Source organism: Doryrhamphus excisus, chromosome 17, assembly GCF_030265055.1.
Source record: "Doryrhamphus excisus isolate RoL2022-K1 chromosome 17, RoL_Dexc_1.0, whole genome shotgun sequence".
NCBI classification, from domain to species: domain Eukaryota; kingdom Metazoa; phylum Chordata; class Actinopteri; order Syngnathiformes; family Syngnathidae; genus Doryrhamphus; species Doryrhamphus excisus.
Genome location: NC_080482.1, coordinates 15233837 through 15261599, shown reverse-complemented (window position 1 = coordinate 15261599; position 27763 = coordinate 15233837). Strand labels below are relative to the sequence as shown.

General features: G+C 38.6%; 1 protein-coding gene across 5 annotated transcripts; it reads left to right on the top strand.

Annotated features, from left to right (window-relative positions):
* Positions 1 to 53: 53 nt before the first annotated feature.
* tcaim (T cell activation inhibitor, mitochondrial) lies at positions 54 to 27446 on the top strand. 5 transcript variants are annotated; one of them, XM_058053027.1, is made up of 11 exons: positions 54 to 133; positions 4253 to 4344; positions 5409 to 5541; positions 7207 to 7357; positions 7432 to 7687; positions 11298 to 11420; positions 11629 to 11726; positions 15585 to 15676; positions 15747 to 15979; positions 17910 to 18041; positions 20463 to 27444. In XM_058053027.1, the coding sequence occupies exons 2-11, from the start codon at positions 4310 to 4312 to the stop codon at positions 20686 to 20688; spliced, it is 1479 nt and encodes a 492-aa protein (XP_057909010.1). In that variant the 5' UTR covers positions 54 to 133; positions 4253 to 4309; the 3' UTR covers positions 20689 to 27444. The 5 variants fall into 5 exon arrangements, 4 of the variants coding, with proteins under 4 accessions (XP_057909010.1, XP_057909009.1, XP_057909008.1 ...); XM_058053026.1 differs by lacking the exon at positions 54 to 133 and adding an exon at positions 3759 to 3818; XM_058053025.1 differs by lacking the exon at positions 54 to 133 and adding an exon at positions 3779 to 3848.
* The last annotated feature ends 317 nt before the right edge of the window (positions 27447 to 27763 follow it).

The window sequence follows — 27763 nt, the reverse complement described above, 5'->3', positions numbered from 1 at the left end:
GTGGGCGGGTGTTTAGAGCACATCCAAAGATACAGCATAGCGAGAGATGGCGAGTGAAGGAGGACTCTAGTGAGAAAACAGCATTTGCCAAATGGAAGTACAAGACACTACTTTGACCTCGTTGCTGTCAAAGGTAAAATGTACACGTCGAATGTATATTATTTCCCTGAAAAAATATTTTGCCCACGTCTTGTGTGAGCAACTCATGAACCACCCATAGAAACACCTGTCGACTGCAATAAACTATTGCAAGTAACTCAATTATTAACTGCACCTGTTAACTAGTAACTATAACTAATTACTTTTTTAAAGTAACATGCCCAACACTCATTATAACAAACCAACTTAGCCCCACACCAGAAAGTATTTGGCTGACAAATGCAGGAAAAAAAAATAATTGAAAAGAGCCAAGGCTCAGTGTGGGGTGGCTCTCTGCCTCAACCAAGTTGATTGAGGCAGTAGATGGGGAGAAGGAAAGACTAATACAGTGACAGTACTCTTAAATGAGTACAGTTAGTTTTTTTGGCTACTCCAGCCATCTTTGAGTAGATAATTTACATATTATTTTATATAAGAATACATTTGTATTTCTTTTGCATTGATTTATGTTATTTTTGGAAATATTTAAGTTATTTTAGTTAAATGCGCCATATTGTGCTCCAAAGCTGATTTAATGTGAATTATCACTGTTGTTTGGGATGAATAAAGTTATTCTCTTAACCATGTGAGAAGATGAAATATATTGTTTTTGGTGTCAAACTGTTTTCCAAGTATGTTAGTGTGTGTGAATGTATAAACGAGAGTCATTAACTTAAAGAGGAAGTTTCATCCCGATGTACGTGTTACCACGCTTGTGCAGCCCACTCATTTCCATTGCAAGATGGATGTAGTGGCTTCCTACGGTAGAATCACGGGGGTCCGTGGGAGCTATAAAAACAAAGAGTAATCCCTCGTTTATCGCGGCTAATTGGTTCCAGATTTGTCCTCAATAAGTGATTCAGCAACGTAAGATTTGATATTCATAAACAAAATATTTTCATAGTTAGAGAATAGCTTGTTTGACTTTCTAAGTAGGACTTTTACTATTATAAGAGCCCTCTAGACATACTAATAAGTACTAATTATGAATAATGCTGTAGTCAACCACAAAACAGCGATCAATTATCCGTGAAATAATTTTTAAAAAGCATATAGAGCAGGGGTCTCAAACTCAATTTACCTGGGGGCTACTGGAGCTAGGGTCTGGGCGAGGCTGGGCCGCATCAGGTTTTCCAAAAAAAAAACAACAACCCCAAAAACCCCCAAAAATGCATTTATTACAAACAGAAAAATGAATAAACTTTGCTTTGGTTCTGATTTTCTACAATAAAAGCTCTGATAAAACATTCCACTGTTCTCAAATATCTTCATTTTTATTTTTCTACACAAAATAAGATGAAAAATAAATAAACAAATCAAGAATAAAGAAAATCAATCAATCAGTAATAAATAAATATAATAATAATAAAACGGCAAATAATAAAAACTTAAGAAACCACATTGGTTGGTGGGTAGACAAATGATTTTTTCAGATTAAAATGAACAAAGCATTATTAGAGCCCTGTAGACATGACAAAACACGACTATAGTCACATTTATACTCTTTACACATATTACAACATATTTACAACATATTGCGCAACTGCAGGGTCTTGAGACACATGCTAACTCGCAAACTAGAGAACTAGCGACCTAAACGGTAGCCTTCAAGTTATTTCCTTTAAACTTAAATAGCCAAAAACTTACCACTTCCACACGGATAGGGAGGATAACTATTAACAGTTATTTAACCTTTAACATGAACATGAATCAAACGTAATAATTTTTTCTGGGTACATGATACCATACAGCATCCATATCAAACTTGCGCGGGCCGCACTAACATTAAACTTTCATATCAAGGCGGGGGCCTCAAACTAGCGTTCTGCTGGCCACATTTGGCCCGCGGGCCGCGTGTTTGAGACCCCTGATATAGAGTGTGGAAGCGATGCTTGAACCGTGACTGTCTTGGAAATCAAGCAGAATATGCAAGTCCGCACCACTAGGTGACGCTCTGTCCACGCTAATATGAGCTGTTTTTTCCCATCCACGGTACCTTGGGGTTACCTTGCGGCTTCTATAGAAGCAGGAGAAGCCGCTCAGAGAAGCCAGGCAAGGCTTCATGAAAGTTAAAACACAGGAAACTAATTAACTCATTAACCCAGCGGAAAACTACTTACTTGGTTGAATCGCCACAGGGTCCTCCCGTCCAGCTGGGAGCGCTAGAAAAAGAATATTTGGTAGAAGAAAAAGTACCGTATACCGTAATTTATAAACTGAAAGGATGCCGACACGGAAACCTGGCTAAGAGTCATCCAGGACTGTTGGGTGTATAATTCAACAAAAAGCAATACCTTTGAATGGAAAATTAATGGCATAGCAGAGGAATATAAATTAAATATTATAGATATTAATAATCCAACACCCATTAGTAATGTTCCTATCTGGCTTTTCCCAAAACCGGAAGTAGATATAGATATAAGTAAGTAGGATGATGGGGGGGAAAGGAGCTAAAACAAGTCAATATATAAGAAATAAATATTATAGTTATTTAGATATATATACAGATGGCTCAAAAAACGAAGAAGGGAAGGTGGGGATCGGATTTTATATACAATAAATCAGGGGTCTCAAACATGCGGCCCGCGGGCCAAATGTGGCCCGCAGGACACTAGTTTGAGGCCCCCGCCTTGATATGGCGCAAGTTTGATATGGATGCTGTATGGTATCATGTACCCAGAAAAAATTATTACGTTTGATTAATGTTCATGTTAAAGGTTAAATAACTGTTAATAGTTATCCTCCCTATCCGTGTGGAAGTGGTAAGTTGTTGGCTATTTAAGTTTAAAGGAAATAACTTGAAGGCTACCGTTTAGGTCGCTAGCTCTCTTGTTTGCGAGTTAGCATGTGTCTCAAGACCCTGCAGTTGCGCAATATGTTGTAAATAAAAAGAGTATAAATGTGACTATAGTCGTGTTTTGTCATGTCTACAGGGCTCTAATAATGCTTTGTTCATTTTAATCTGAAAAAAATCATTTGTCTACCCACCAACTATATGTGGTTTCTTAAGTTTTTATTATTTGCCGTTTTATTATTATTATTATTATATTTATTTATTACTGATTGATTGATTTTCTTTATTCTTGATTTGAAAAATAGGAATAAGATTCTGCTGGGTGCCTGCACATATCGAAGTGGAGGGGAATGAGGGAGCTGATCGAATAGCTAAAAGAAGGGAAAATAGGGAAGAGCGAATTAAGCTAAGGGAAAGAATTATTAAAATAGGAAAGGAGTGGAGCATGGAGAGTTTATTAGATTTTTATTATTATTATTATTACTACAGTTGGTGAGGGTGTTAGAAAAATACAGAGGGCGGTGATAAGGTATTTAAAGGACACAGGACTGTATAAAAGAATATAGTAAAATAGAATATAGTAAATATAATGTAGTATAGTATAATATAATAGTAAATAAAGTAAAATAATTATCACAATTATTATGTTTATATAATGTTAGAATATTTATAGTAGTAGTAGTAATATCATATGATATCTCTACTATTCACCCGAACATAAAATAAGTAAAATGCCCATATATACATATTCTGGTCCAGTAGGTGGCGGTATGCACCTTTTTAAAGTCATGGATGCCACCCGCTATTAAACCAAAAGAAAAAGAAGAAGAAGAAGAAGCAGAAGAAGAAGAAGTGGAGGCAGGAAGTACAAACTCAAAACAAACAAGTATGACCGCTGCTGTCTCCTGGAGTAACGGTTTGCTTTGAAACTCTTGTTATTTGCCAATTGACAACTAGTAAATAAGTGTGGGCTTGTAATGTAGTCACGATGAAAAATGTACAGTGACAAATGATTCCATACTCGTTCGACAACGTTATTGGAGCTAACTGAAGCCATGATGTTGCAATTGTATTAATGTCTAACATGACGTCATGGGGACATTTTGGTAGAACCATTATTCCCTTACAGTTGTTCATTGTTCTTAATGATCTGCAGGTCTTTCACAGTGTTTGGAATGTATTTCAGGAGCTTGTGGGTGCCAGTTGCAATTAATGCTATAGAATGGGAATGAGCGGACAGCCTCCATAACCGTCATTGTTAGAACAGAGCAACACACCAATGAATATGAAACATGGGTTCCCCTTTTTTACTGATTGCAGGACTGCTGATGGAGTGTCTGCAGAGATGATGAGTTGAAGTATCTGTCAACAACAGCCATGTCTGTTCAGTGCATTCTGCGCTGCACCGCCAGGTTTGTATTACAAAGATATGGAAGACTTCAAATTTAAAATTGTTAATTCATTCATTTTCTAGCGCTTTTTCCTCACGAGGGTCGCGGGGGTGCTGGAGCCTATCTCAGCTGTCTTTTGGGTGTAAGGCGGGGTACACCCTGGACTGGTGGCCAGCCAATCACAGGGCACATATAGACAAACAACCATTCACACTCACATTCATACCTATGGACAATTTGGAGTCGCCAATTAACCTAGCATGTTTTTGGAATGTGGGAGGAAACCGGAGTACCCGGAGAAAACCCACGCATGCACGGGGAGAACATGCAAACTCCACACAGAGATGGCCGAGGGTGGAATTGAACCCTGGTCTAGCTATGAGGTCTGCGCGCTAACCACTAGACTGTCGTGCTGCCCATTTAAATTTATATATTATTATATTTGCAACTGTTGTTTTGGTAGTTTTTAATAACATTACAATTTTAAAACATATAAAAAACATTTCATGTCTATGCTACTAACATGACATTATTTTTATTCATGATATCATGAGTTCTTTTGCAAAATTACAGTTGTTTTTTTCTGTGTTTGCTGTTTTTTCCCCAAAAGATTTTTCAACTTTCCTTTTGAGAATTTCTTCTCATAATTATGCCTTTATTCCTATAATATTTTTACTTAATTCCCTTAATATTATGACTTTTTTCCCAAGCATAATTATCCAAAAATTATTTATTTTGTTTGCTAGTTGTCATAATATTAAAATGTTATAGTAAAGGTGTTTTTTCTTTGCTATTTCAACTCTATAATACTAAAATATTTTTTTCTCATATTATAAGTTTATTCTTGCTAAATTGTGACAATTTTCTTGTTGTGCTATTACTTTACTATCATAATATTTTCACTTTATTCTTGTAAAATGAATTCTGCTGTTTTTCCCCCCCAAATATTTCAACATTTTCCTGTATTTTAGACTTTGCCATGAGGTGCCATGTTGACCTTTACGTCCTGGTATAAGGATTTGTTTAGTGTGATATTTTGATGCTGCTGTGTTTAAAAGCTTTTTCAACATTTTTTTCGTCTGTAGGCTGGAAAGAAAACATGTGGCGACACATCTCTTCCAGTTGAGAGCTCTGTCAGGGGCAGATGCTGTCAACGCCCTCCGACCCTTTTACTTTGCTGTCCATCCTGACTTTTTTGGTCAGCATCCCATCGAACGGGTATGTTACCACTTCCATCACTTGTATAATAATAATCATGACTATCACACGGCGCTTGGTTGCTTTTGTTGTGCAAGAGCTGTTTCAGAATTCCCCCTTGACGTAATTCATAATTACGAAACTCACACGTTGGTTCATACAACGCCACCATCGGCCATATGTTATTTAAGTCATTATTATTTTATTGTACTTTTTTTACACTATTATTGAAGTAATTAAATTGTATTTGTTTATTTTATTTGTTGTTATTTTTATGCTTATATGCAAAGCATTTTACTTTTTTATTTTTAATTATTAAAATAATATAAACGACTCAAGAATAAAGAAAGACAAATAGTAATAGATGTGTATAAAATAATGAAAATAAATACAAATAAGTGTGTAAAAAAGTTTTAAAAAATAAATGAAACTTTAAAAAAAAACTAAAAATTAAACATAAAAATGCCTAAGTAAAAGTGAAAAAAATAAATAAATAAAATGGCTTGAATAAAATAAAAAATTATTTAAAATAAAATGCGTTAAATAAAAGCGTAAAAATAATAACAAATAACAATTTCAAATGAAATTCAAATAAAAGTGTACAAAAGAATAAAAATAACAATGACTTCATGTGTAAAAAATAAACAAAACTTAAAAAAAAACAAAAAAATTAAACATAAAAATGCCTAAATTAAAAGTGAAAAAAATAAATAAATAAAATGGCTTGAATAAAATAAAAAATAATTTAAAATAAAAATGCCATCTGGTACCACCTGGTACTTTTACAATCACCAACTGTTACATTTGTTCACTTCCTGCTTTCCATAATACAGTTTAAGTTTTTTTTTTTTGGGGGGGGGGGGTTGTTTTTTTTTTTTTTTAAATAATGCACCTCGTACCGAAGTACAAGTTGATATGAGCATCCAATGCCATAATGTGTACCATAGTGCGTGTCAATATAGTGATATATATAGCACATCATGACTGGTTCAAGACTCTTCATCCTTGTATTTAGCAAACATCAACTGCTTGTATTGTTTCTTGAATTGGCTCATCGTTGTGCATTGTTTGAGGTCCTTACTCAATCCATTCCATAGTTTGATTCCACATACTGAAATGCTATGGCTAGCATAACGTAGTCCTAGCATAGAAGTGTTTCAAATGTACTTCTTCCCTGAGATCATATTTCTCCTCTCTTGTAGAGAAGTATTGGATGACATTTTTAGCTAATTGCTTGTTTTTAGCTGTTTAGCTATTGTAATTACATAGCCGATGTGAAAGTGGGAGGAAAGTTGTTTTTGAAAAGTGGTTGCTGTTTTAAGATGGCAAAAAGAATGATGAAGTGGTGCATAGTAAAAAAAGACAAACAGCACTTTAGTTGAATTTACTGCCAAATGCCAATAAGGAATAAAGCCAAACACTTTTTGTAGGACCATACTGAATTCCTTTTTTTCCCTTTGCTTATTTTCATCATGTTGAATTGCATCATATCGCAAGAAATTGCACCATATCATATCGGATTGCATTGATTTGAACTAAATGATTATCGTATTGTATCGTATCGTCAGAAAATTCCATGTATCATTAAAGTATCGTATCTCTTGCAGTGCATCGAGATGTGTATCGAATCATCCTCAGTGCTGAGATTCACACCCCTAGTGTTCACGATTTGGTTGTGTTTTTCAGGAAGTGAATGAAAATTCCTTAAAGAGATTAAACGGTTATTTGGAAAACCTACAGAAGCCTGGCTCTTGTTCCGTTCAACCCATGAAGCTCACTTTTTATGTAAGAGACACAAAGGACAGCAGCGATGTGCAGCAAGATCTTCCCACCTCTGGTATAAATGTTCCTAACATTCCAAAATTTTTAACGTTGTGCTTTTAGAAACTAAACATTCCCGTTTGCTTTTAGGCTTCCGTTCAGTCACCTTTGTCCTGCATACAAATGATGTTCTAAGCACGGTGACAAATGTGTTGAAGTCCTGCAGTCTGCCCGTGGAGCACATGAAAGCACTGGAATCACTTTCTCACGCTTCCAAAAGTCCATCCGGAGGGACCATTCCGTTTTACAGACCCATTAAGTGGGATAAGAGCTACTACACCTTCACTGGCTTCAGAGACCCGGAGCAGGAGCGACACCAGGCCACCAGAGTTGAACCCACTCTCAGGTATCTTATTGTAGCTGCAGTATCTTGTTTTGACTTATTTTCTGTACATAGCAATTGTCTATGCCAGTGGTTCTCAACTGGCTGGTCGGGGCCCAAAGGTGGATTGTAGATCCATTAAAAAATGACATAGAAATATGTACTTTGAAGTAAAATTTAATAATAGTTTAGTCATTTTCCTCCTCGATAATGTTGTGAAAAAATGTTGTCCCTCTTCAAGATTTATTTTTTGTGTGTTTTTCCACACTTTCCACATGTTTCAGATCAAATAGTGTTTAGTAATAAGTTTTAGGCAGTGGTATCATCCGCAAATAATACCAGCTTTAAGTCTTTTGTAACTTCATATATATCATTTTTATGCTTATATGCAAAGCATTTTACTTTTTTATTTTTAATTATTAAAATAATATAAACGACTCAAGAATAAAGAAAGACAAATAGTAATAGATGTGTATAAAATAATGAAAATAAATACAAATAAGTGTGTGAAAAAATTTTAAAAAATAAATGAAACTTTAAAAAAAACAAAAAATTAAACATAAAAATGCCTAAGTAAAAGTGAAAAAAATAAATAAATAAAATGGCTTGAATAAAATAAAAAATAATTTAAAATAAAATGCGTTAAATAAAAGCGTAAAAATAATAACAAATAACAATTTCAAATGACTTCAATAAAAGTGTACAAAAGAATAAAAATAACAATGACTTCATGTGTAAAAAATAAATAAAACTTTAAAAAAACAAAAAAAAATTAAACATAAAAATGCCTAAATTAAAAGTGAAAAAAATAAATAAATAAAATGGCTTGAATAAAATAAAAAATAATTTAAAATAAAAATGCCATCTGGTACCACCTGGTACTTTTACAATCACCAACTGTTACATTTGTTCACTTCCTGCTTTCCATAAAAATGACATAGAAATATGTACTTTGAAGTAAAATTTAATAATAGTTTAGTCATCTTCCTCCTCGATAATGTTGTGAAAAAATGTTGGCCCTCTTCAAGATTTATTTTTTGTGTGTTTTTCCACACTTTCCACATGTTTCAATAACAAATGTAAATATGGTAATGGTAATGGTTTTAGGCAGTGGTATCATCCGCAAATAATACCAGCTTTAAGTCTTTTGTAACTTCATATATATCATTGATGTAAAAGTTGAACAGTTTTGGCCCCAGTATTGACCCCTGGGGAACTCCGCACGTAATATATGAACTTGCAGATGTGTATTCTCCTATATATATTCTCCTAAATAGTAGTCAAGGACAACACAACTGAACACAAAATGCAGTTATTAAATGAAACTTTTAAGAGAGAAAAAACTCAAATCCAAAGCTACATTATCCTGTGTGAAAAAGGGATTGCCTCCTAAAGCTAACTGGTTGGGCCACCCTTAGCAGCTGCAGAATTGTTTCTTTCTGGATGTTGTTGTGGAGTCTTTTGTGACCTTTTGGATGTGTGGTGGCTGCGCTCTTGAGGTCATTTTGTTTGACCGGCCACTCCTGGGAAAGGTTCACTACTCTTCCATGTTTTCCAAATTATCCATTTGTGGATAATTGCTCTCACTGTAGTTGGCTGAAGTCCCAAAGCTTTAGAAATGTCTTTATAACCTTTTCCACACTGATAGACCTCAATTATGGTAATGGTTTTATTTCATTTGAACATGCATCAGATTACAATTGAGTGCATCCCATAATCAGTTCACAGTTCCACATGTCCAAAAGGAGTAGGAAGAAGCAAAGCTTATTAAATCCTACCCCTCCGTCTGGTACTTTTACAATCACTAACTGTTACATTTGTTCACTTCCTGCTTTCCATAATACAGTTTAGGGTTTTTTTTTTTTAAATATATATTTTTTAATAATGTACCTTGTACCGAAGTAGGAGGTGATATGAGCATCCAATGCCATAATGTGTACCATAGTGCGTGTCAATATAGTGATATATATAGCACATCATGACTGGTTCAAGACTCTTCATCCTTGTATTTAGCAAACATCAACTGCTTGTATTGTTTCTTGAATTGGCTCATCGTTGTGCATTGTTTGAGGTCCTTACTCAATCCATTCCATAGTTTGATTCCACATACTGAAATGCTATGGCTAGCATAACGTAGTCCTAGCATAGAAGTGTTTCAAATGTACTTCTTCCCTGAGATCATATTTCTCCTCTCTTGTAGAGAAGTATTGGATGACATTTTTAGCTAATTGGTTGTTTTTAGCCTTATGCATTATTTTAGCTGTTTGAAGATGAACTATATCAGCAAGTTGAAGTATTTGTGATTTTAGAAATAAGGAGTTAGTATGTTCTCTGTAGGCGCCATTATGAATTATCCTTACTGACTTTTTTTGCAGTACATTTAGCGAGTGAAGGTTGTTTTTATAGTTATTATCCCATATTTCCACACAATAAGTAAGATATGGTAGAACCAGAGAGCAATAAAGAGTGTGGAGTGATTTCTGATTGAGAACAAATTTTGCTTTGTTCAATACTGAAATATTTCTGGCCACCTTATGTTGTATATTTGTAATATGAGGTTTCCAGCTCATATTTTCATCTATTGTGATCCCCAGAAATGTATTTTCCTTCACCCTTTCAATGTCTACACCGTCTATTTGTATTTTCTGGTGCGTGTCCTTTCTGCTGTTAGCAAACAGCATGATTTTAGTTTTATTTAGGTTCAAGGACAATCTATTATCATCAAACCATCTTTTTAGTGTGACCATTTCTTCTCTGACCTTTCTAATGATTTGGTCTGTACTCCCTCCAGAACAAAAACTAGTGGTATCATCCGCAAATAATACCAGCTTTAAGTCTTTCGTAACTTTGGAGATATCATTGATGTACAAGTTGAACAGTTTTGGCCCCACTACATCTGAACTGTGTCATTTCAAATACATTGTGGTAGTGTACAGTACCAAAATTAGAAAAACTTTGTGTCTATCCAAATTTATGCACCTAACTGTATGTTGTTTTGCTTTATGCATTATTTGTACGTGTATAGTTTTCCTTGTCGTTCTCATTTCTTTGACAAAATCCCTTAATAAATTCCTTTACCATTTGAGAAACCACGCGAAAAGGCTTGCTGAAATGTGAGGGCTGTCCTGATATTGTGAGGTACAGTACATATTAATAATATTAATAACAACAATAAATTTTATTTGTATAGCGCTTTTCAAAATACACAGACACTTTACAGAAGAATATATTATATTATATTCATTCATTCATTCATTCATTTTCTACCGCTTTTCCTCACGAGGGTCGCGGGGGGTTGCTGGAGCCTATCCCAGCTGTCTTCAGGCGTAAGCGGGGTACACCCTAGACTGGTCGCCAGCCAATCACAGGGCACATATAGACAAACAACCATTCACACTCACATTCATACCTATGGACAATTTGGAGTGGCCAATTAACCTAGCATGTTTTTGGAATGTGGGAGGAAACCGGAGTACCCGGAGAAAACCATGCCCGAGGGTGGAATTGAACCCTGGTCTCCTAGCTGTGAGGTCTGTGCGCTAACCCCTAGACCACCGTGCCGCCCATAGTATATTATATGAAGAATATTATTATGTTATAACAAGAATATATAATATTCTCCTTTCTTTGCCAGCTCTTGGCTTCAAAACAACGAGTCCGAGGCGACAAAGAAGCACAACGATAGTCTTCCTCGGCGAGAAGAACTGAAACGGTTGAAGAAGGAACTGTGCCGCAAATTTGACCTGGCTGACATCAGGTGCGCCTACCGTTGCTGCTTACACCCATCCAAAATCAGTAGACACATGCGGTAATGTTATGCATAATGGCGCTAAGTGTTCGTATATGTGTCTACAAAATGAATATAGCTAATATAGTGTGTATCAACAACCGTAAAATGGTTGGCTAAGAGTAGAGCGAGCTCACATGATGTTGAGCAATGGATGATAACGTCATTTATTGTGCAGGTGGCAGCGCAGCTGGGGCGTCACCCACAGGTGCTCTCAGCTTCAGAGCCTGAGTCGATTGTCTGTGCAGAACCTGGAAGCCATGACCAACCTACAAGGTAATTCAAAGATGTAGCAGGGTTGCGCTTCCTGGGGGTGCGCGGGGGGTGGTGCCTCCGGCCGTTTACGACTCCCTTCCGGTTGGCGGGGGCGACCTAGTGCCCGCAGGTGTGTGGCCCTCGATGCCCTTCTGCCCTCGTGGGGTATGGTTTCCCGTCGGTCTCGCGGGTGTGGCTCTCCTCTGTCCTGCTGGCGCCCTTTTGCCGGTCGGGATTGCTCCTCCATTGCCTCTTGCTGGTCTCTTTGGGGGGGATGCTTCGGGGGCGGGTCTTGGGGAGTCGGCCCTGGCTTTGCCCGCACCCACGGGGCCGGTGAATCTCTGGCGGTGGGGGCTTGACCAGGTGGTTTACTAGGTGGTAGAAGGCAGTCTCTCTCCTTTTGTCATTCTCAGTGACAATTACACATTCACACACACGAGCACACTTACGCACACATTAGGGTGCATCAAATTTGAATGGGAAATTTTAAATTCCTAATATCAATTTGGCTGGCATTCCATTTTTTTCTAATGAACATAAAAATGTCTTTTGCAGAGTTTTGAGGAAATCCATTGAGATTTAGGGGTGCCACCTCACACATAAACTTTTGTAAAATTTCTAATAAAAATGTGCAATTTCTAGTCTAATTGCCAAAACCTTGACCTGGAAATGTTGAGTACAATGAACTTGTATACAGCATCATTTTCTATTGGGTTATCAAAGGGGGCCCAGACCAAAGACCAAGCTGTGACTGCTAGTCTGAAAGGAACTAGTTGTTGAGGGCAGCATCTTAGGAGAACTGGTGGGTTGTGCTGCACAGTGCCTCAAATAATAAATGGACAAGTGTATATCACATTATGTAGGACTACAGTACCACTCTCAATAAATATGAGGCATCAGTAATACTGTCTACTCTATATTACTGTTGTTAATGTTATGCTTGCACAGCTATTAGCTAACTGTCATTAGCAAACTGTAGCTAGCTAATGTTAGCTACAGTAGAGGCAATGAGCACTAAACAGTGACTAAAATAATAAATGGTCAAGTGTATATTGGATTATGTAAGACTACAGTACCACTCTCAATAAATATGAGGCATCAGTAATACTGTCTACTCTATATTACTGTTGTTGATGTTATGCTTGCACAGCTATTAGCTAACTGTCATTAGCAAACTGTAGCTAGCTAATGTTAGCTACAGTAGAGGCAGTGAGCACTAAACAGTGACTAAAATAATAAATGGACAAATGTATATCAGATTATGTAGTACTACAGTTTCACTCTCAATAAATATGAGGCATCAGTAATACTGTCTACTCTATATTACTGTTGTTGATGTTATGCTTGCACAGCTATTAGCTAACTGTCATTAGCAAACTGTAGCTAGCTAATGTTAGCTACAGCAGAGGCAATGAGCAGTAAACAGTGACTAAAATAATAAATAGACAAGTGTATATCAGATTATGTAGTACTACAGTACCACTCTCAATAAATATGAGGCATCAGTAATACTGTCTACTCTATATTACTGTTGTTGATGTTATGCTTGCTCAGCTATTAGCTAACTGTCATTAGCAAACTGTAGCTAGCTAATGTTAGCTACAGTAGAGGCAATGAGCACTAAACAGTGACTAAAATAAGTGGACAAGTGTATATCAGATTATGTAGTACTACAGTACCACTCTCAATAAATATGAGGCATCAGTAATACTGTCTACTCTATATTACTGTTGTTGATGTTATGCTTGCTCAGCTATTAGCTAACTGTCATTAGCAAACTGTAGCTAGCTAATGTTAGCTACAGTAGAGGCAATGAGCACTAAACAGTGACTAAAATAAGTGGACAAGTGTATATCAGATTATGTAGTACTACAGTACCACTCTCAATAAATATGAGGCATCAGTAATACTGTTTACTCTATATTACTGTTGTTAATGTTAGGCTTGCTCAGCTATTAGCTAACTGTCATTAGCAAACTGTAGCTAGCTAATGTTAGCTACAGCAGAGGCAATGAGCACTAAACAGTGACTAAAATAATAAATGGGCAAGTGTATATCGGATTATGTAGTACTACAGTACTACTCTCAATAAATATGAGGCATCAGTAATACTGTCTACTCTATATTACTGTTGTTGATGTTATGCTTGCTCAGCTATTAGCTAACTGTCATTAGCAAACTGTAGCTAGCTAATGTTAGCTACAGTAGAGGCAATGAGCACTAAACAGTGACTAAAATAAGTGGACAAGTGTATATCAGATTATGTAGTACTACAGTACCACTCTCAATAAATATGAGGCATCAGTAATACTGTCTACTCTATATTACTGTTGTTAATGTTAGGCTTGCTCAGCTATTAGCTAACTGTCATTAGCAAACTGTAGCTAGCTAATGTTAGCTACAGCAGAGGCAATGAGCACTAAACAGTGACTAAAATAATAAATGGGCAAGTGTATATCGGATTATGTAGTACTACAGTACTACTCTCAATAAATATGAGGCATCAGTAATACTGTCTACTCTATATTACTCTTGTTGATGTTATGCTTGCTCAGCTATTAGCTAACTGTCATTAGCAAACTGTAGCTAGCTAATGTTAGCTACAGTAGAGGCTATGAGCACTAAATACCTATAAATATGACTACAAATCATTCAAATTATAAAAACAAAACCACAAATTTGCTGGTAATATGTAATAGGAGTATAAATACCAACAAAAACATAAAGATCACCTCAGAGTTCTCAAATCTCCATGGCGACCATTGAACTGTTCACCACTTTATTCCACAAAAACAGATGTATGGTGGCACCCCTAAATAATCATGTATTGGAAAAATATTTTGTATGTGTTGTTTCTACATATATCGGAACACTTTTAGCCATATCAAAATTCAATAATTGTGTTTTTTTGATGCACCCTAATATACACAGAAGTACACACCTCCATATGGACACTCACAGCACATGGGTGCTTCTCTATACAATCTACCATCTTATCCCCAATGTCTATATGCTATTGGTATGCTATTATTACAGTAATAATGTTGTCAAGCAGTGAGATTTTAATTACTGTAACTGTATGGCTGTAATTGTGTTGAAAAAAACAAAAAAAAGATGTAGCAGGGACACCACAGACGCCAGGGTCTTTGACCGGTCAGTCATTTGTGTATATATAGCATGTTACATTTATGGCCGCACAATGGGGAGTGGTTAGTGTGGAGGCCACACAGCTAGGAGAGCCGAGTTCGATTCCAAACTCGGGCATCTCTGTGTGGAGTATGCATGTTCTCCCCGTGCATGTGTGGGGTTTTTTTTTCCGGGTACTACGGTTTCCTCCCACATTCCAAAAACATGCTAGGCTAATTAATTGGCGACTCCAAATTGTCCATAGATATGAATGTGAGTGTGAATGGTTGTTTGTCTATATGTGCCCTATGATTGGCTGGCCACCAGTCCAGCGTGTACCCCGCCTCTTGCCCGAAGACAGCTGGGATAGGCTCCAGCATGCCCAGCATCCGGGCATAGTGAGGGGGAACTACTGTTGTAGCTACAGAGCCTATAGTGTCCAAGGTCCAAAGTGAAACTAACTTTGCCTTAAGGCACGCTACCACACCTAGTGTACCATCTCGTGGTGTGGAAGGCGATATTATCTGATCTCAATGCATCAGATTGACTGCGATTCCTACTTTTTATTCCATAATTATGACTTTCTTATCACTGCGGTTTCCTCCCACATTCCATAAACATGCATGCATGCAACGACCTTAGTGGGGATAAGCGGCATAGAAGATGGATGGACTTTCTTATCTCCTAATTTGCCGTGTTTACAATGATGGTGATAATGAAGCCAATGTGAAATCTTCTCCATCCATCCTCCAGGTCACACCGTCATATTTGCTGACCAATCGGGGATGAACGCCTCCGGACACGTTATGTTGGGAACAATGGATGTTCATCATCAGTGGACCAAAGTAATCCACTATTACGCTTTTGTCTCGCTTTCCCTCTGTGCTCACCTGCTCCACCTATGTGCCCCCCCAGCTCTTTGAGCATCTTCCCAGCTACTGCCTCCTGCAGCAGCAGACCGAGTGGCTGAAGGAGAGGATCAGCCTCCTCCTCGGTGGGACTCGGGTTGTTCACATAGAGAGGCTGGGACCAGTCCAACCCGTCATCGAACTCTACCGCACCCTCAACACCTTCCACAGCCGTCTCATTTCCCGGCGGCTTAGTCTACACCCCAGAAGTCTGGAGGGACTCACCATGATCCTGGAGAAGTATGATGTCTTTGTCCTTCTTGTTCGGCTTAGACCAGGAGGAGGTAAACTGACTTGAGAGGGATATCTTTATAGTAATGGTTTAATTTCATTTGAACATGCATCAGATTACAATTGAGTGCATCCCATAATCAGTTCACAGTTCCACATGTCCAAAAGGAGTAGGAAGAAGCAAAGCTTATTAAATCCTACCCCTCCAACTGGTACTTTTACAATCACTAACTGTTACATTTGTTCACTTCCTGCTTTCCATAATTCAGTTTAAGGTTTTTCTTTTTTTAATAATGTACCTCATACTGAAGTACGAGGTGATATGAGCATCCAATGACATAATGTGTACCATAGTAAGTACCATAGTGATATATATAGCACATCATGACTGGTTCAAGACTCTTGAACCAGACTTTATGAACGGGAATACACGGATGCCAAACTTTATCAGATGGCGTTTGGTGCTATCACAAGAAAAAAGAACTTTGTGACCTCTAATATAGCCACAGTAGTACATTTAAACTTTTACCCACTGACAAAAAGACTGCATGACTGACCAAAGGGCTCACTCCGTTTTCTTCATGCTGTTGTTCTATGGAACAACTGAAACCAATACACAGAATGAATCCTGTTTGGACATGAGGAAAACAGACCTTCATGCACATGGCAATATATTGAAGCCATAAACATTTTCCAGTTCATTTTCATTTATTGTGTGATTATTCATTCATTCATTTTCTACCACTTTTCCTCACGAGGGTCGCGGGGGTGCTGGAGCCTGTCCCAGCTGTCTTAGGGCAAGAGGCGGGGTACACCCTGGACTGGTGGCCAGCCAATCCCAGGGCACATATAGACAAACAACCATTCACACTCACATTCATACCTATGGACAATTTGGAGTGGCTAATTAACCTAGCATGTTTTTGGAATGTGGGAGGAAACCGGAGTACCCGGAAAAAAAAACCACGCATGCACGGAGAGAACATGCAAACTCCACACAGAGATGGCCGAGGGTGGGGAAAGACAAAATAAGAAGCCAAAAAGTTACCACTTCCACACAAACTAGGAGGAGAACTCATTCATTGATTTTCTACCGCTTTTCCTCACAAGGGTCATGGGGGTGCTGGAGCCTATCCCAGCTGTCTTCGGGCGTAAGGTGGGGTACACCCTGGACTGGTCGCCAGCCAATCACAGGGCACATATAGACAAACAACCATTCACACTCACATTCATACCTATGGACAATTTGGAGTGGCTAATTAACCTAGCATGTTTTTGGAATGTGGGAGGAAACCGGAGTACCCGGAGAAAACCCACGCACGCACGGGGAGAACATGCAAACTCCACACAGAGATGGCCGAGGGTGGAATTGAACCCTGGTCTCCTAGCTGTGAGGTCTGCGCGCTAACCACTAGACCGCCGTGCCGCCCTTATTGTGTGATTAATTAATTAATTTATAATTAGACATTTTTCTCCCAAAAAATGTCTCATTTTAATCTTGCAAGACCTTGTGACACCCAGTGGCGGGACAAGGGGACAAGTTCTTGGGGGCTCAAAGCAAGAAATTCATGGGACAAACCTTGCGGCTCGCACTGATTGACGCAGACAGGGCTGAAGTCAGATAGGGTTGTTGGGTTTGTTACGTTGTTGTTTCATATTTGCATCTTAAATGCCCATTGTTGTTGTTTCGGTGCAGTACATGTATTAGCATTACCGCCTAGCGGGGGCCCCCAGCAAAGACATGACTTTGAGAAACGGATGGTATTAGTTTATGGTTCAAGAAACTGCAAATGCTGTCTACAGCTTTGGCGTTGAATGAAATAATTCGGAAAAGTTAGTTGGTCCAGTTTTTCCAGAAGCTTAATGGTCCCGTAGTTTGCCTCTTCCTTGTTTCGAGCTTTGCAATGAATAAACCATTGGTCTCTTGTATCATTCCCAGGGAGTGGTCTAGTCCCAGTCTTCATGAGATGGGGCACTTCATCATACCTGCCAACTGTGACCTTCCCAACCTACAGGCCTTCCTCCAGAACCATGCCTCCAAGGCCAGACAACAAACTCGGTGTACAAATCTGTAAGTCTTTTACCGCACTCGTACACTTCCTGAGCTTTTTCTGCACCGTCTTGGAAGTTAGCTCATAAAGTAAGCTGCACTACATCAGGGTCCAAATATTCCACAAAGCAAGCAAGAGGATGCTGACATGATTTATCAACTTTGTTGTATATTATGTACTACATTGTTCGATTTTTGAAAGCGAACGGTTTGACATTTATAGTTCATGGTGCCAGCCATGACGAACTCGCTCACGCTGTCATTTCCCAATTTCCCATAAGGTGGCCAGAAATATTTCAGTATTGAACAAAGCAAAATTTGTTCTCAATCAGAAATCACTCCACACTCTTTATTGCTCTCTGGTTCTACCATATCTTACTTATTGTGTGGAAATATGGGCTAATAACTATAAAAGCAATCTTCACTCGCTAAATGTACTGCAAAAAAGGTCAGTAAGGATAATTCATAATGCCGCCTACAGAGAACATACTATCTCCTTATTTCTAAAATCACAAATACTTCAACTTGCTGATATAGTTAATCTTCAAACAGCTAAAATAATGCATAAGGCTAAAAACAACCAATTAGCTAAAAATGTCATCCAATACTTCTCTACAAGAGAGGAGAAATATGATCTCAGGGAAGAAGTACATTTGAAACACTTCTATGCTAGGAATACGTTATGCTAGCCATAGCATTTCAGTATGTGGAATCAAACTATGGAATGGATTGAGTAAGGAAATCAAACAATGCACAACGATGAGCCAATTCAAGAAACAATACAAGCAGTTGATGTTTGCTAAATACAAGGATGAAGAGTCTTGAACCAGTCATGATGTGCTATATATATCACTATATTGACACGCACTATGGTACACATTATGGCATTGGATGCTCATATCACCTTGTACTTCGGTACGAGGTGCATTATTAAAAATTAAAAAAAAAACCTTAAACTGTATTATGGAAAGCAGGAAGTGAACAAATGTAACAGTTAGTGATTGTAAAAGTACCAGATGGAGGGGTAGGATTTAATAAGCTTTGCTTCTTCCTACTCCTTTTGGACATGTGGAACTGTGAACTGATTATGGGATGCATTCAATTGTAATCTGATGCATGTTCAAATGAAATAATACCCTTACCAAAGTGACGCCATCGGAGTGCAATCTCACAGGTATACAAACACTGCAGTGAATGAGACAGAGGATCGCTGTCAATGTTTATATAGCATGTAAAATGCTTCATGGCCTTGTTGCTACTGTGGAATAGTGTCTAGAAGACATTATAAACATAACATGACAGGGTTCGGTGCTTGGTCCTCTTCTCTTCATCCTCTACGCACATCCTCCCATTTGGCAGTATCATCCATCGTCATGGCCTCAATTTCCACAGCGGCGCCAATGATATTCAGCTTTACATCTCCACCACCTCCATCAACTCCAACATCTACCCCAAAAGTTAATATGAGGCATTATAGAAATACTTCACATAGAACTTAATATATTGCATTTAGAGCAGGGGTGGGCAAACTTTTTGACTCACGGGCCGCATCGATTTAACAAAATTGCCGGGAAGGGGGGGGTGGTATATAGTATTTTACACGTAACAGTCAATTTTTACACCTATATTTTTACACATATTTTACATGTAAAAGTGTCATGCAATCTGCTATATGTGAACTTTGAAATCATTTATTTGATGTGAAGTGTATTAGAAATTAAATGTATTATTATTATTATTGTTATTATTATTATTTTTATTAGAATTACTATTGTTATTATTATTAGTTATAGTAATGTTATTATCATTATATTATATAATATAATATATTATAATATTATTTATATTATTATATAATATATATTATTATATATTAATAATAATAATAACAATAATATTGTTTATTATTTTTTTTAATAATAATAATATTATTACTATTATTATATTAATATTATTAACAACAATATTAATATAATAATAGTAATATTATTATTAACAACAACATTATTATTGTTATTATTATTATTATTATGTTTACTATTGTGCTTGTGTTCCTTTTTCCAGGAGCATTTTGTAAACAACAGACCACATCAAATAACGAAATTGATAAAGCAGCTACCTCAACCATCAAAAAGTTGGCCCAAGCCACAATGCCAGGTTGTATGTTGAGTTTAAATAAAATACTTTGGAAAGAACAGGCGGGCCATATTGAAACACTTGGCGGGCCGGATGTGGCCCCCGGGCCGTAGTTTGCCCACCCCTGATTTAGAGCCTTAATATTGCACTTGGAGGTTGATCAGATATTGCACAGAGAGTCAGGAGTAATTATACTGAATATAAAAACAAAGTATTGCACAGATGTACATCGTGGTGTAAATATGTTTGTTCTCAAAATCAACCAGAGCTCATACTGCTTGTTGAACTTTGTCACCGAGGGTGCAGGTTGCTGGCCGAGGAAGACGCTGTAATGAAGCTGTGTCTCCAGAGTCTTTCTCTCCGGACTCTGTCCAAGGAGCCTAGCGTCACCTCCAGTCAGATGATTCTATGCTGTAAAAGGCTGTTGGACCGGCGCTCGCCCCTCATGCAGGGCCTACATGTCCGTGTTTCCCATTTCTATTCCGTGATGCAAGATGGAGACCTCTGTATCCCCTGGGACTGGAAAGGTTGAGTCCGTCCGTCCACGAGGTTACACCATTTGTGAAAATCATGTTGGTTTTCAAGAAACGTTTCACGGTATGACCATGTGTGAAACACAAGCACTTTATTCTTGAAGTCAAGAAGGAGCCATGTCAGTGTTGAAAGCAAACAAAGATGGCCAGTAAAATAATAATGATTGTGTTCAGGTTGCTGACTCGCTGCTAAATGACATGCCACGGGGCCAAAGAAAGTTGCAGTTTGATTAGGAAAGTGAGAAACGGTATTGAATTGAACAAAGTACGAAGGTGGCATCCCCTCCCCTTGCCGCTCTCTTCTCCTCGCCGTCTTTGCCATCAAGAGTCTTCACTGAAGGTAAAAGTCATGTTACAGGTTTTTAAGATTTTTGGTAGTTTTATGGGGAAATTGCTTTATTTTTTGTGTGTTTTGGTAGAACCTTTTGGAACAGATTTGTCACTCCCTGTGTGGGTTCCCAGGTGACAGTTTGTGTATCTTCACTGTCTGGGCTTTGGTTTCCGTTTTGGACACTCTTATTTTGTATTGAACTTCCTGTGTTCCCGTGTCTGCCTTGGTTGTCCTTATTTCCCACACCTGTCCCTAATTTGTCCTGTCTATTTATAGTTCAGGTGTGTGCTTCTCTCCGTGTGGGATCATTATCGTTTGTCCGTTGCTTTATTAATCTTACCGCTATTATTGCACGCAATAAACATTTTTAACTGCATTTGGTCCTGCTCTCTGCATCCTGGGGTCGCACCGCAAAGCAATCGAGACCGATCTTGACAGAATGATCCCACGCGAGGAGAAGCACACACCTGAACTAAATAGAAAAAAGAAATTAGGAAGACCAACCAAGGAAGACACGGGAAAACAGGAAGTCCAATACAAAATAAGAGTGTCCAAAACGGAAACCAAAGCCCAAACAGGGAACATAGACTAAACCAGGGGTGCTCACACTTTTTCAGCATGCGAGCTACTTTTAAAATGACCGAGTCAAAATGATCTACCCACTACAAAAATGCAAAACATCTATTTATTTTCAAATGTATTGAGGATTATTTGTACGTACAATGTATGTTGATGTACCTTACATAACCAAATGAGCCAATATTGCAAAACACACATAATTAACTATTAACATTTTTTGTAATTACCTGAGTTTACTTTGATGACTTGCACTGAATTGAACCAGCCAGGGATGCATAGTCCGGACAGTAGCTGCTGATAGCCAGCCTCAAGCACACTTCCAAATGTTTATCAGTCATGGATAATATCCGTATCATAATATCCGTATAATATTCCATATCCGTATGGAAGTGATATGTTTTTTGCCTTTTTACTTGGTCCAGTTTTTGCCTTTTTACTTGGTCCAGCTCCTTCACTCATTTTAGTGACCATAAACTTTAGCGAGGGCTTAAAATCTCGCAATTCGCCGACTAGCTTAGCACTTTGCATCGTTGTTTACGCATGAGCGGTGACCTAAAGGTCAAAATTCAGTTGTCATCTGACTGGTTGTCCTGTATGTCAATCAAGTAACGGGGATGGATGATAGGCTGACATTGTAAGTTCTGCTGCACTTAGAGACGTTGTTTGATTTGATTGGTCGCCCGAAGGGCAACATTCAGTTGTCATCTGAATGGCTGCCCTGTATATCAATCAAGTGACGGCATTGATGCTGGGATGATATTTTTTTAATGTCACGCCGCGATCGACCAGCGATCGACCGGTAGATCGCGATCGACTTAATGAGCACCCCTGGACTAAACTGTCACCTGGGAACCCACACAGGGTTAACCCACATAAGATTAACAGAGCAGGGCTCTACATTAAAAACAAAAATGACTTGCCCATGGGGAATCCTTAAGGTGAGAACTACTTGCCCGAATATGCTGATAATTCATCAGATAATAGTACTGATGCATTGTATATGGAGGAATGTCTGAAACGTATGTTAACATGGCATGCCATACTACCTTACACATGGTAGTCGTAGTAAGCAGTGATATTTATAAGTTGTGCACCACAATGAAACATTATTGAATATACCAGGGGTGGGCAAACTTTTTCCGGGGGGGGCAGACTATATATTTTACACGTAACAGTCCACCTGGTATTATTGTATCTGTAAAATTGTCATGCAATCTGCTATTATTATTTATTATTTTATATTTATATTTAAATATTTTAAAAATAATAAAATATTATAATAATTAAAATAAAATTAAAATAATAATTATATTATTATTATTATTATTATGTAAAATATGCAAATATAACAATACTATTATATATAATTAGCATAATAATTAGACTATATATTTTACACGTAACAGTCCACCTGGTAGTATTGTATCTGTAAAATTGTCATGCAATCTGCTATTATTATTTATTATTTTATATTTATATTAAAATATTTTAAAAATAATAAAATATTATAATAATTAAAATAAAATTAAAATAATAATTATTATATTATTATTATGTAAAATATGCAAATATAACAATATTAGTATATATAAAATTAATATAATAATTAGCATTAATATAATAAATATAATAATCATAATAGTTATAATAATAATAATATAATAATTATTATTTTAATTTTTATTATTATTATGTGCTTGTGTCTCTTTTCAGGAGCACTTTGTAAACAACAGACCATGTCAAACAACGAAATTGATACAACCATCAAAAGGTTGGCTCAGGCCATGATGCCAGGTTGTATGTTGAGTTTAAATGAAATACTTTGGAAAGATTGGGCGGGCCGTATTCAAACACTTGGCGGGCCGCATGTGGCCCCCGGGCCGTAGTTTGCCCACCCCTGGAATAGACACATTTGTGCACTAGTAAAGTGTTTTGAATCCAGAAAAAAAATGCTCAATTTGTCAAACAATAATTTGTGAAGCAAAGGTGAGAAAAATCCAGCGAGAAATGGAAGCGCTAGATTTTGTAGCTTGTGCAAAATCAGCACTTGGTATTGGATCTAATGGGTGGTGTTTCATTGTGACCACTTCAAATTGTCACAGCAATGTGATTCACTCACCTGTGCCATCATTTGATTTGCTGCCGCTAATAAAATACTTGTTTAGGAGGCACTGCTTCATCACTTTTTGCTCTTTTCCTTCACAAGTTGTTGAAGAATTAGACCATGTTGGCAGGGACGCCATGATAGATGTTTTCCTAGTCAAACCATCGCTCATTGGTTGATCGCCAACAAGAACGGGTGTGGGTAAAACGCGATTCTGATTGGTCCATTTCAAGATTTGCAAGGATTGGTTTGCAAATTACCACCGGAATTACGCAGTCCGTGTTTTACCAACACCCAACAAGAACCGCTTTTAAAAAAACTCTTGGCAGTATAGCATGCCAAAGTGCATTTGCCCGACGGGAATATCACTGATTGGATTTACTTGCCCCAATTGTGTTTTAACTTGCCCCGGGCCATCGGTACATCGTTATTGTCGAGCCCTGCAGAAGTACCACTGTATATTATATATTCCAGTTTGGCACACAACTGGTCGTGCATTGAAAAACACGTTTATTACACACAGTACTACAGTAATCCCTCATTTATGGCGGTTAATTGATTCCAGACACCACCATGATAAGTGAAATTTGTATTTTTGGAGTTAGAGCAAACATGTTTATAACTTTCTAAAAACGTGTTTTAACATTATTAGAGCCATGTAGGCGTCTAGGCGCAGCCAAGTTGTTGAAGGAGTCCGGTTCGGGGGCCTTAGGATCTCATCTCTGCTATTTACAGATGATGTGGTTCTTATGGCTTCTTCAGGCTGTGACCTTCAGCGTTTACTGGGACGGTTTGCATCTGAGTGTGAAGCGTCTGGGATGAGACTCGGTACCTCCAAATCAGAGGCCATGGTTCTCGGTCGGAAAAGGGTGGAGTGCTCCCTCCGGGTTGGGAATGAGGTCCTGCCCCAGATGGAGGAGTTTAAGTATCTCGGGGTCTTGTTTACGAAAGTGGGAGCATGAGGTCCACAGACGGATCGGTGCAGCCTCGGCAGTAATGCGGTCGCTGTACCGGACCGTCGTGATGAAAAGAGAGCTGAACCGGAAGCCAAAGATCTCAACTTACCGGTGGATCTATGTTCCCACCCTCACCTATGGTCATGAGCTTTGGGTCATGACCGAAAGAACAAGATGGCGGATACAGGCGGCTGAAATGAGTTTCCTCCGTAGGGTAGCTGGACTCACCCTAAGAGATGAGGTGAGGAGCTCAGTCATCCGGGAGGGGCTCCGAGTAGAGCCACTTCTCCTTCACATCAAGAGGAGTCAGTTGAGGTGGCTCAGGCATCTAGTCCGGATGCCTCCCGGACGCCTCCCTGGTGAGGTGTACCAGCCGGGGGCAGACCTAGGACACGCTGTAGGGATTATGTCTCACAGCTGGCCTGGGAACGCCTTGATGTCCTCCCGGTGGAGCTGGAGGAGGTGGCCGGGGATCGGGACGTCTGCGCTTCCCTACTAAGACTGCGACCCGGACCCGGATAAGCGGAGCAAAATGGATGGATGGATGGAGAGCCATGTAGGCATGTAATAACACTCCTATTACCCAACATACATTCGTTCATTTTCTACCGCTTATCCTCACGAGGGTCGCTGGAGCCTATACCAGCTGTCTTTGGGTGAGAGGCAGGGTACACCCTGGACTGGTGGCCAGCCAATCACAGGGCACATATAGACAAACAACCATTCACACTCATATTCATACCTATGGACAATTTGGAGTGGCTAATTAACCTAGCATGTTTTTGGAATGTGGGAGGAAACCGGAGTACCCGGAGAAAACCCACGCATGAACTCCACACAGAGATGGCCGAGGGTGGGATTGAACTCGGTTCTCCTGGCTGTTAGGTCTGCGCGCTAACCACTCCACCGCCGTGCAGCCCTATTACCGAACATTCATTCATTCATTTTCTACCGCTTTTCCTCACGAGGGTCGTGGGGGGTTCTGGAGCCTATCCCAGCTGTCTTCGGGCGTAAGGCGGGGTACACCCTGGACTGGTGGCCAGCCAATCACAGGGCACATATAGACAAACAACCATTCACACTCACATTCATACCTATGGACAATTTGGAGTGGCCAATTAACCTAGCATGTTTTTGGAATGTGGGAGGAAACCGGAGTACCCGGAGAAAACCCACGCATGCACGGGGAGAACATGCAAACTCCACACAGAGATGCCCGAGGGTGGGATTGAACTGCTGATTGATAGCTGCTGATAGCCAGGCTCACGCACACTTCCAAATGTTTATCAGTCATGGATAATATCCGTATCATAATATCCGTATAATATTCCATATCCGTATGGAAGTGATATGTTTTTTGCCTTTTTACTTGGTCCAGCTCCTTCACTCATTTTAGTGACCATAAACTTTAGCGAGGGCTTAAAATCTCGCAATTCGCCGACTAGCTTAGCACTTTGCATCGTTGTTTACGCATGAGCGGTGACCTAAAGGTCAAAATTCAGTTGTCATCTGATTGGTTGTCCTGTATGTCAATCAAGTAACGGGGATGGATGATAGGCTGACATCGTAAGTTCTGCTGCACTTAGAGACGTCGTTTGATTTGATTGGTCGCCCGAAGGGCAACATTCAGTTGTCATCTGAATGGCTGCCCTGTATATCAATCAAGTGACGGCATTGATGCTGGGATGATATTTTTTTAATGTCACGCCGCGATCGACCAGCGATCGACCAGTACCACCTCCGCGATCGACCGGTAGATCGCGATCGACTTAATGAGCACCCCTGCCTTATACAGATGTGATCACAATCTTAAGACCAGGTGAAAAAAAAAGGTAGAATTGACATTTTGCACATTTGAATTCTAATACGGTTTTAAGTAGAGCTACAAAGTACAAAAAGCTCTTTGAAAAAGTCATTTATTGAAAACAACTATTAAAGTGAAATAGGCCTTATTATCAGCTGATCAAACAATAAATCTGTTTATTATCAACTCCTATGGAGTTGGGTTCACAGCTAGTGGAACAAACTGGAAATCCTAAGCACTCGGGAGTGTGACAAACCACAGCGGAGTGGGTGTGGCTGGAGGCTGGAGGCGGGCCGTAGGTGGAATACATTAATACAGACCGTTACAGCTGGAATAGGTGCAGATTCTGGAAGATCGAGAAAGCTTTCTGCGCGGGTTATTTTGTGTAGCTGCTCTACAGGAGTCCACAACTCAATACAAAAGGCCCAAAATGAGCATAATAGGACCCAAGTATTGCATAAATACATACAAGGTACCGAAAGTTTTGATGACTTTGGACTTGACTCCACAATATCATCAAATACTTGAAATTCGACTCTGATGACTATGTAAATACTCGAAATTATGTGTGAAAGTGTGTGTAGTATAATGTGTCCCCAAACCTCTGCCAGATTGTGGTAAGACTTACTAACATCTTTCTGACAAGAAACATTCACTTTTAATAAAAGTCGTTTTCTTGAAAGGTAGTGTTACTCAAGTACGGCTGTTGTGTACTTCATCACTACTGACTTTGAATCATTTATTACTGCCACTCAGGAGGTTTGTTATGTTTTTGCCAGTGTTTGTTTGTTTGTTTTTGTTCAAAATAACTTCAAAAGTTCTGAATGGATTTGAGTGAAATTTTCAGATTGCTTTTATAGTTATTATCCCATATTTCCACACAATAAGTAAGATATGGTAGAACCAGAGAAAACAACTTTAATTGTTGTTTTCAATAAATTACTTTTTCAACGTGTTTTTTGTCTCGGTCCACCTTCTTGCTTTTGCATATTGTAGTTGTAATTAAAACCTCATTAAATTCCAAATGACTCCGGTTTCCTCCCACATTCCAAAAACATGCTAGGTTAATTAGCGACTCCAAATTGTCCATAGGTATGAATGTGAGTGTGAATGGTTGTTTGTCTATATGTGCCCTGTGATTGGCTGGCGACCAGTCCAGGGTGTACCCCGCCTCTCGCCAGAAGAGGAAAAAGCGGTACAAAATGAATGAATGAATAGGTCAATTCTAGCTATTTTTCAACTGGTCTTGAGATTTTTATCAGGTAATTTCTTAGCATATCTTTATTAAATAGCAAAGTCT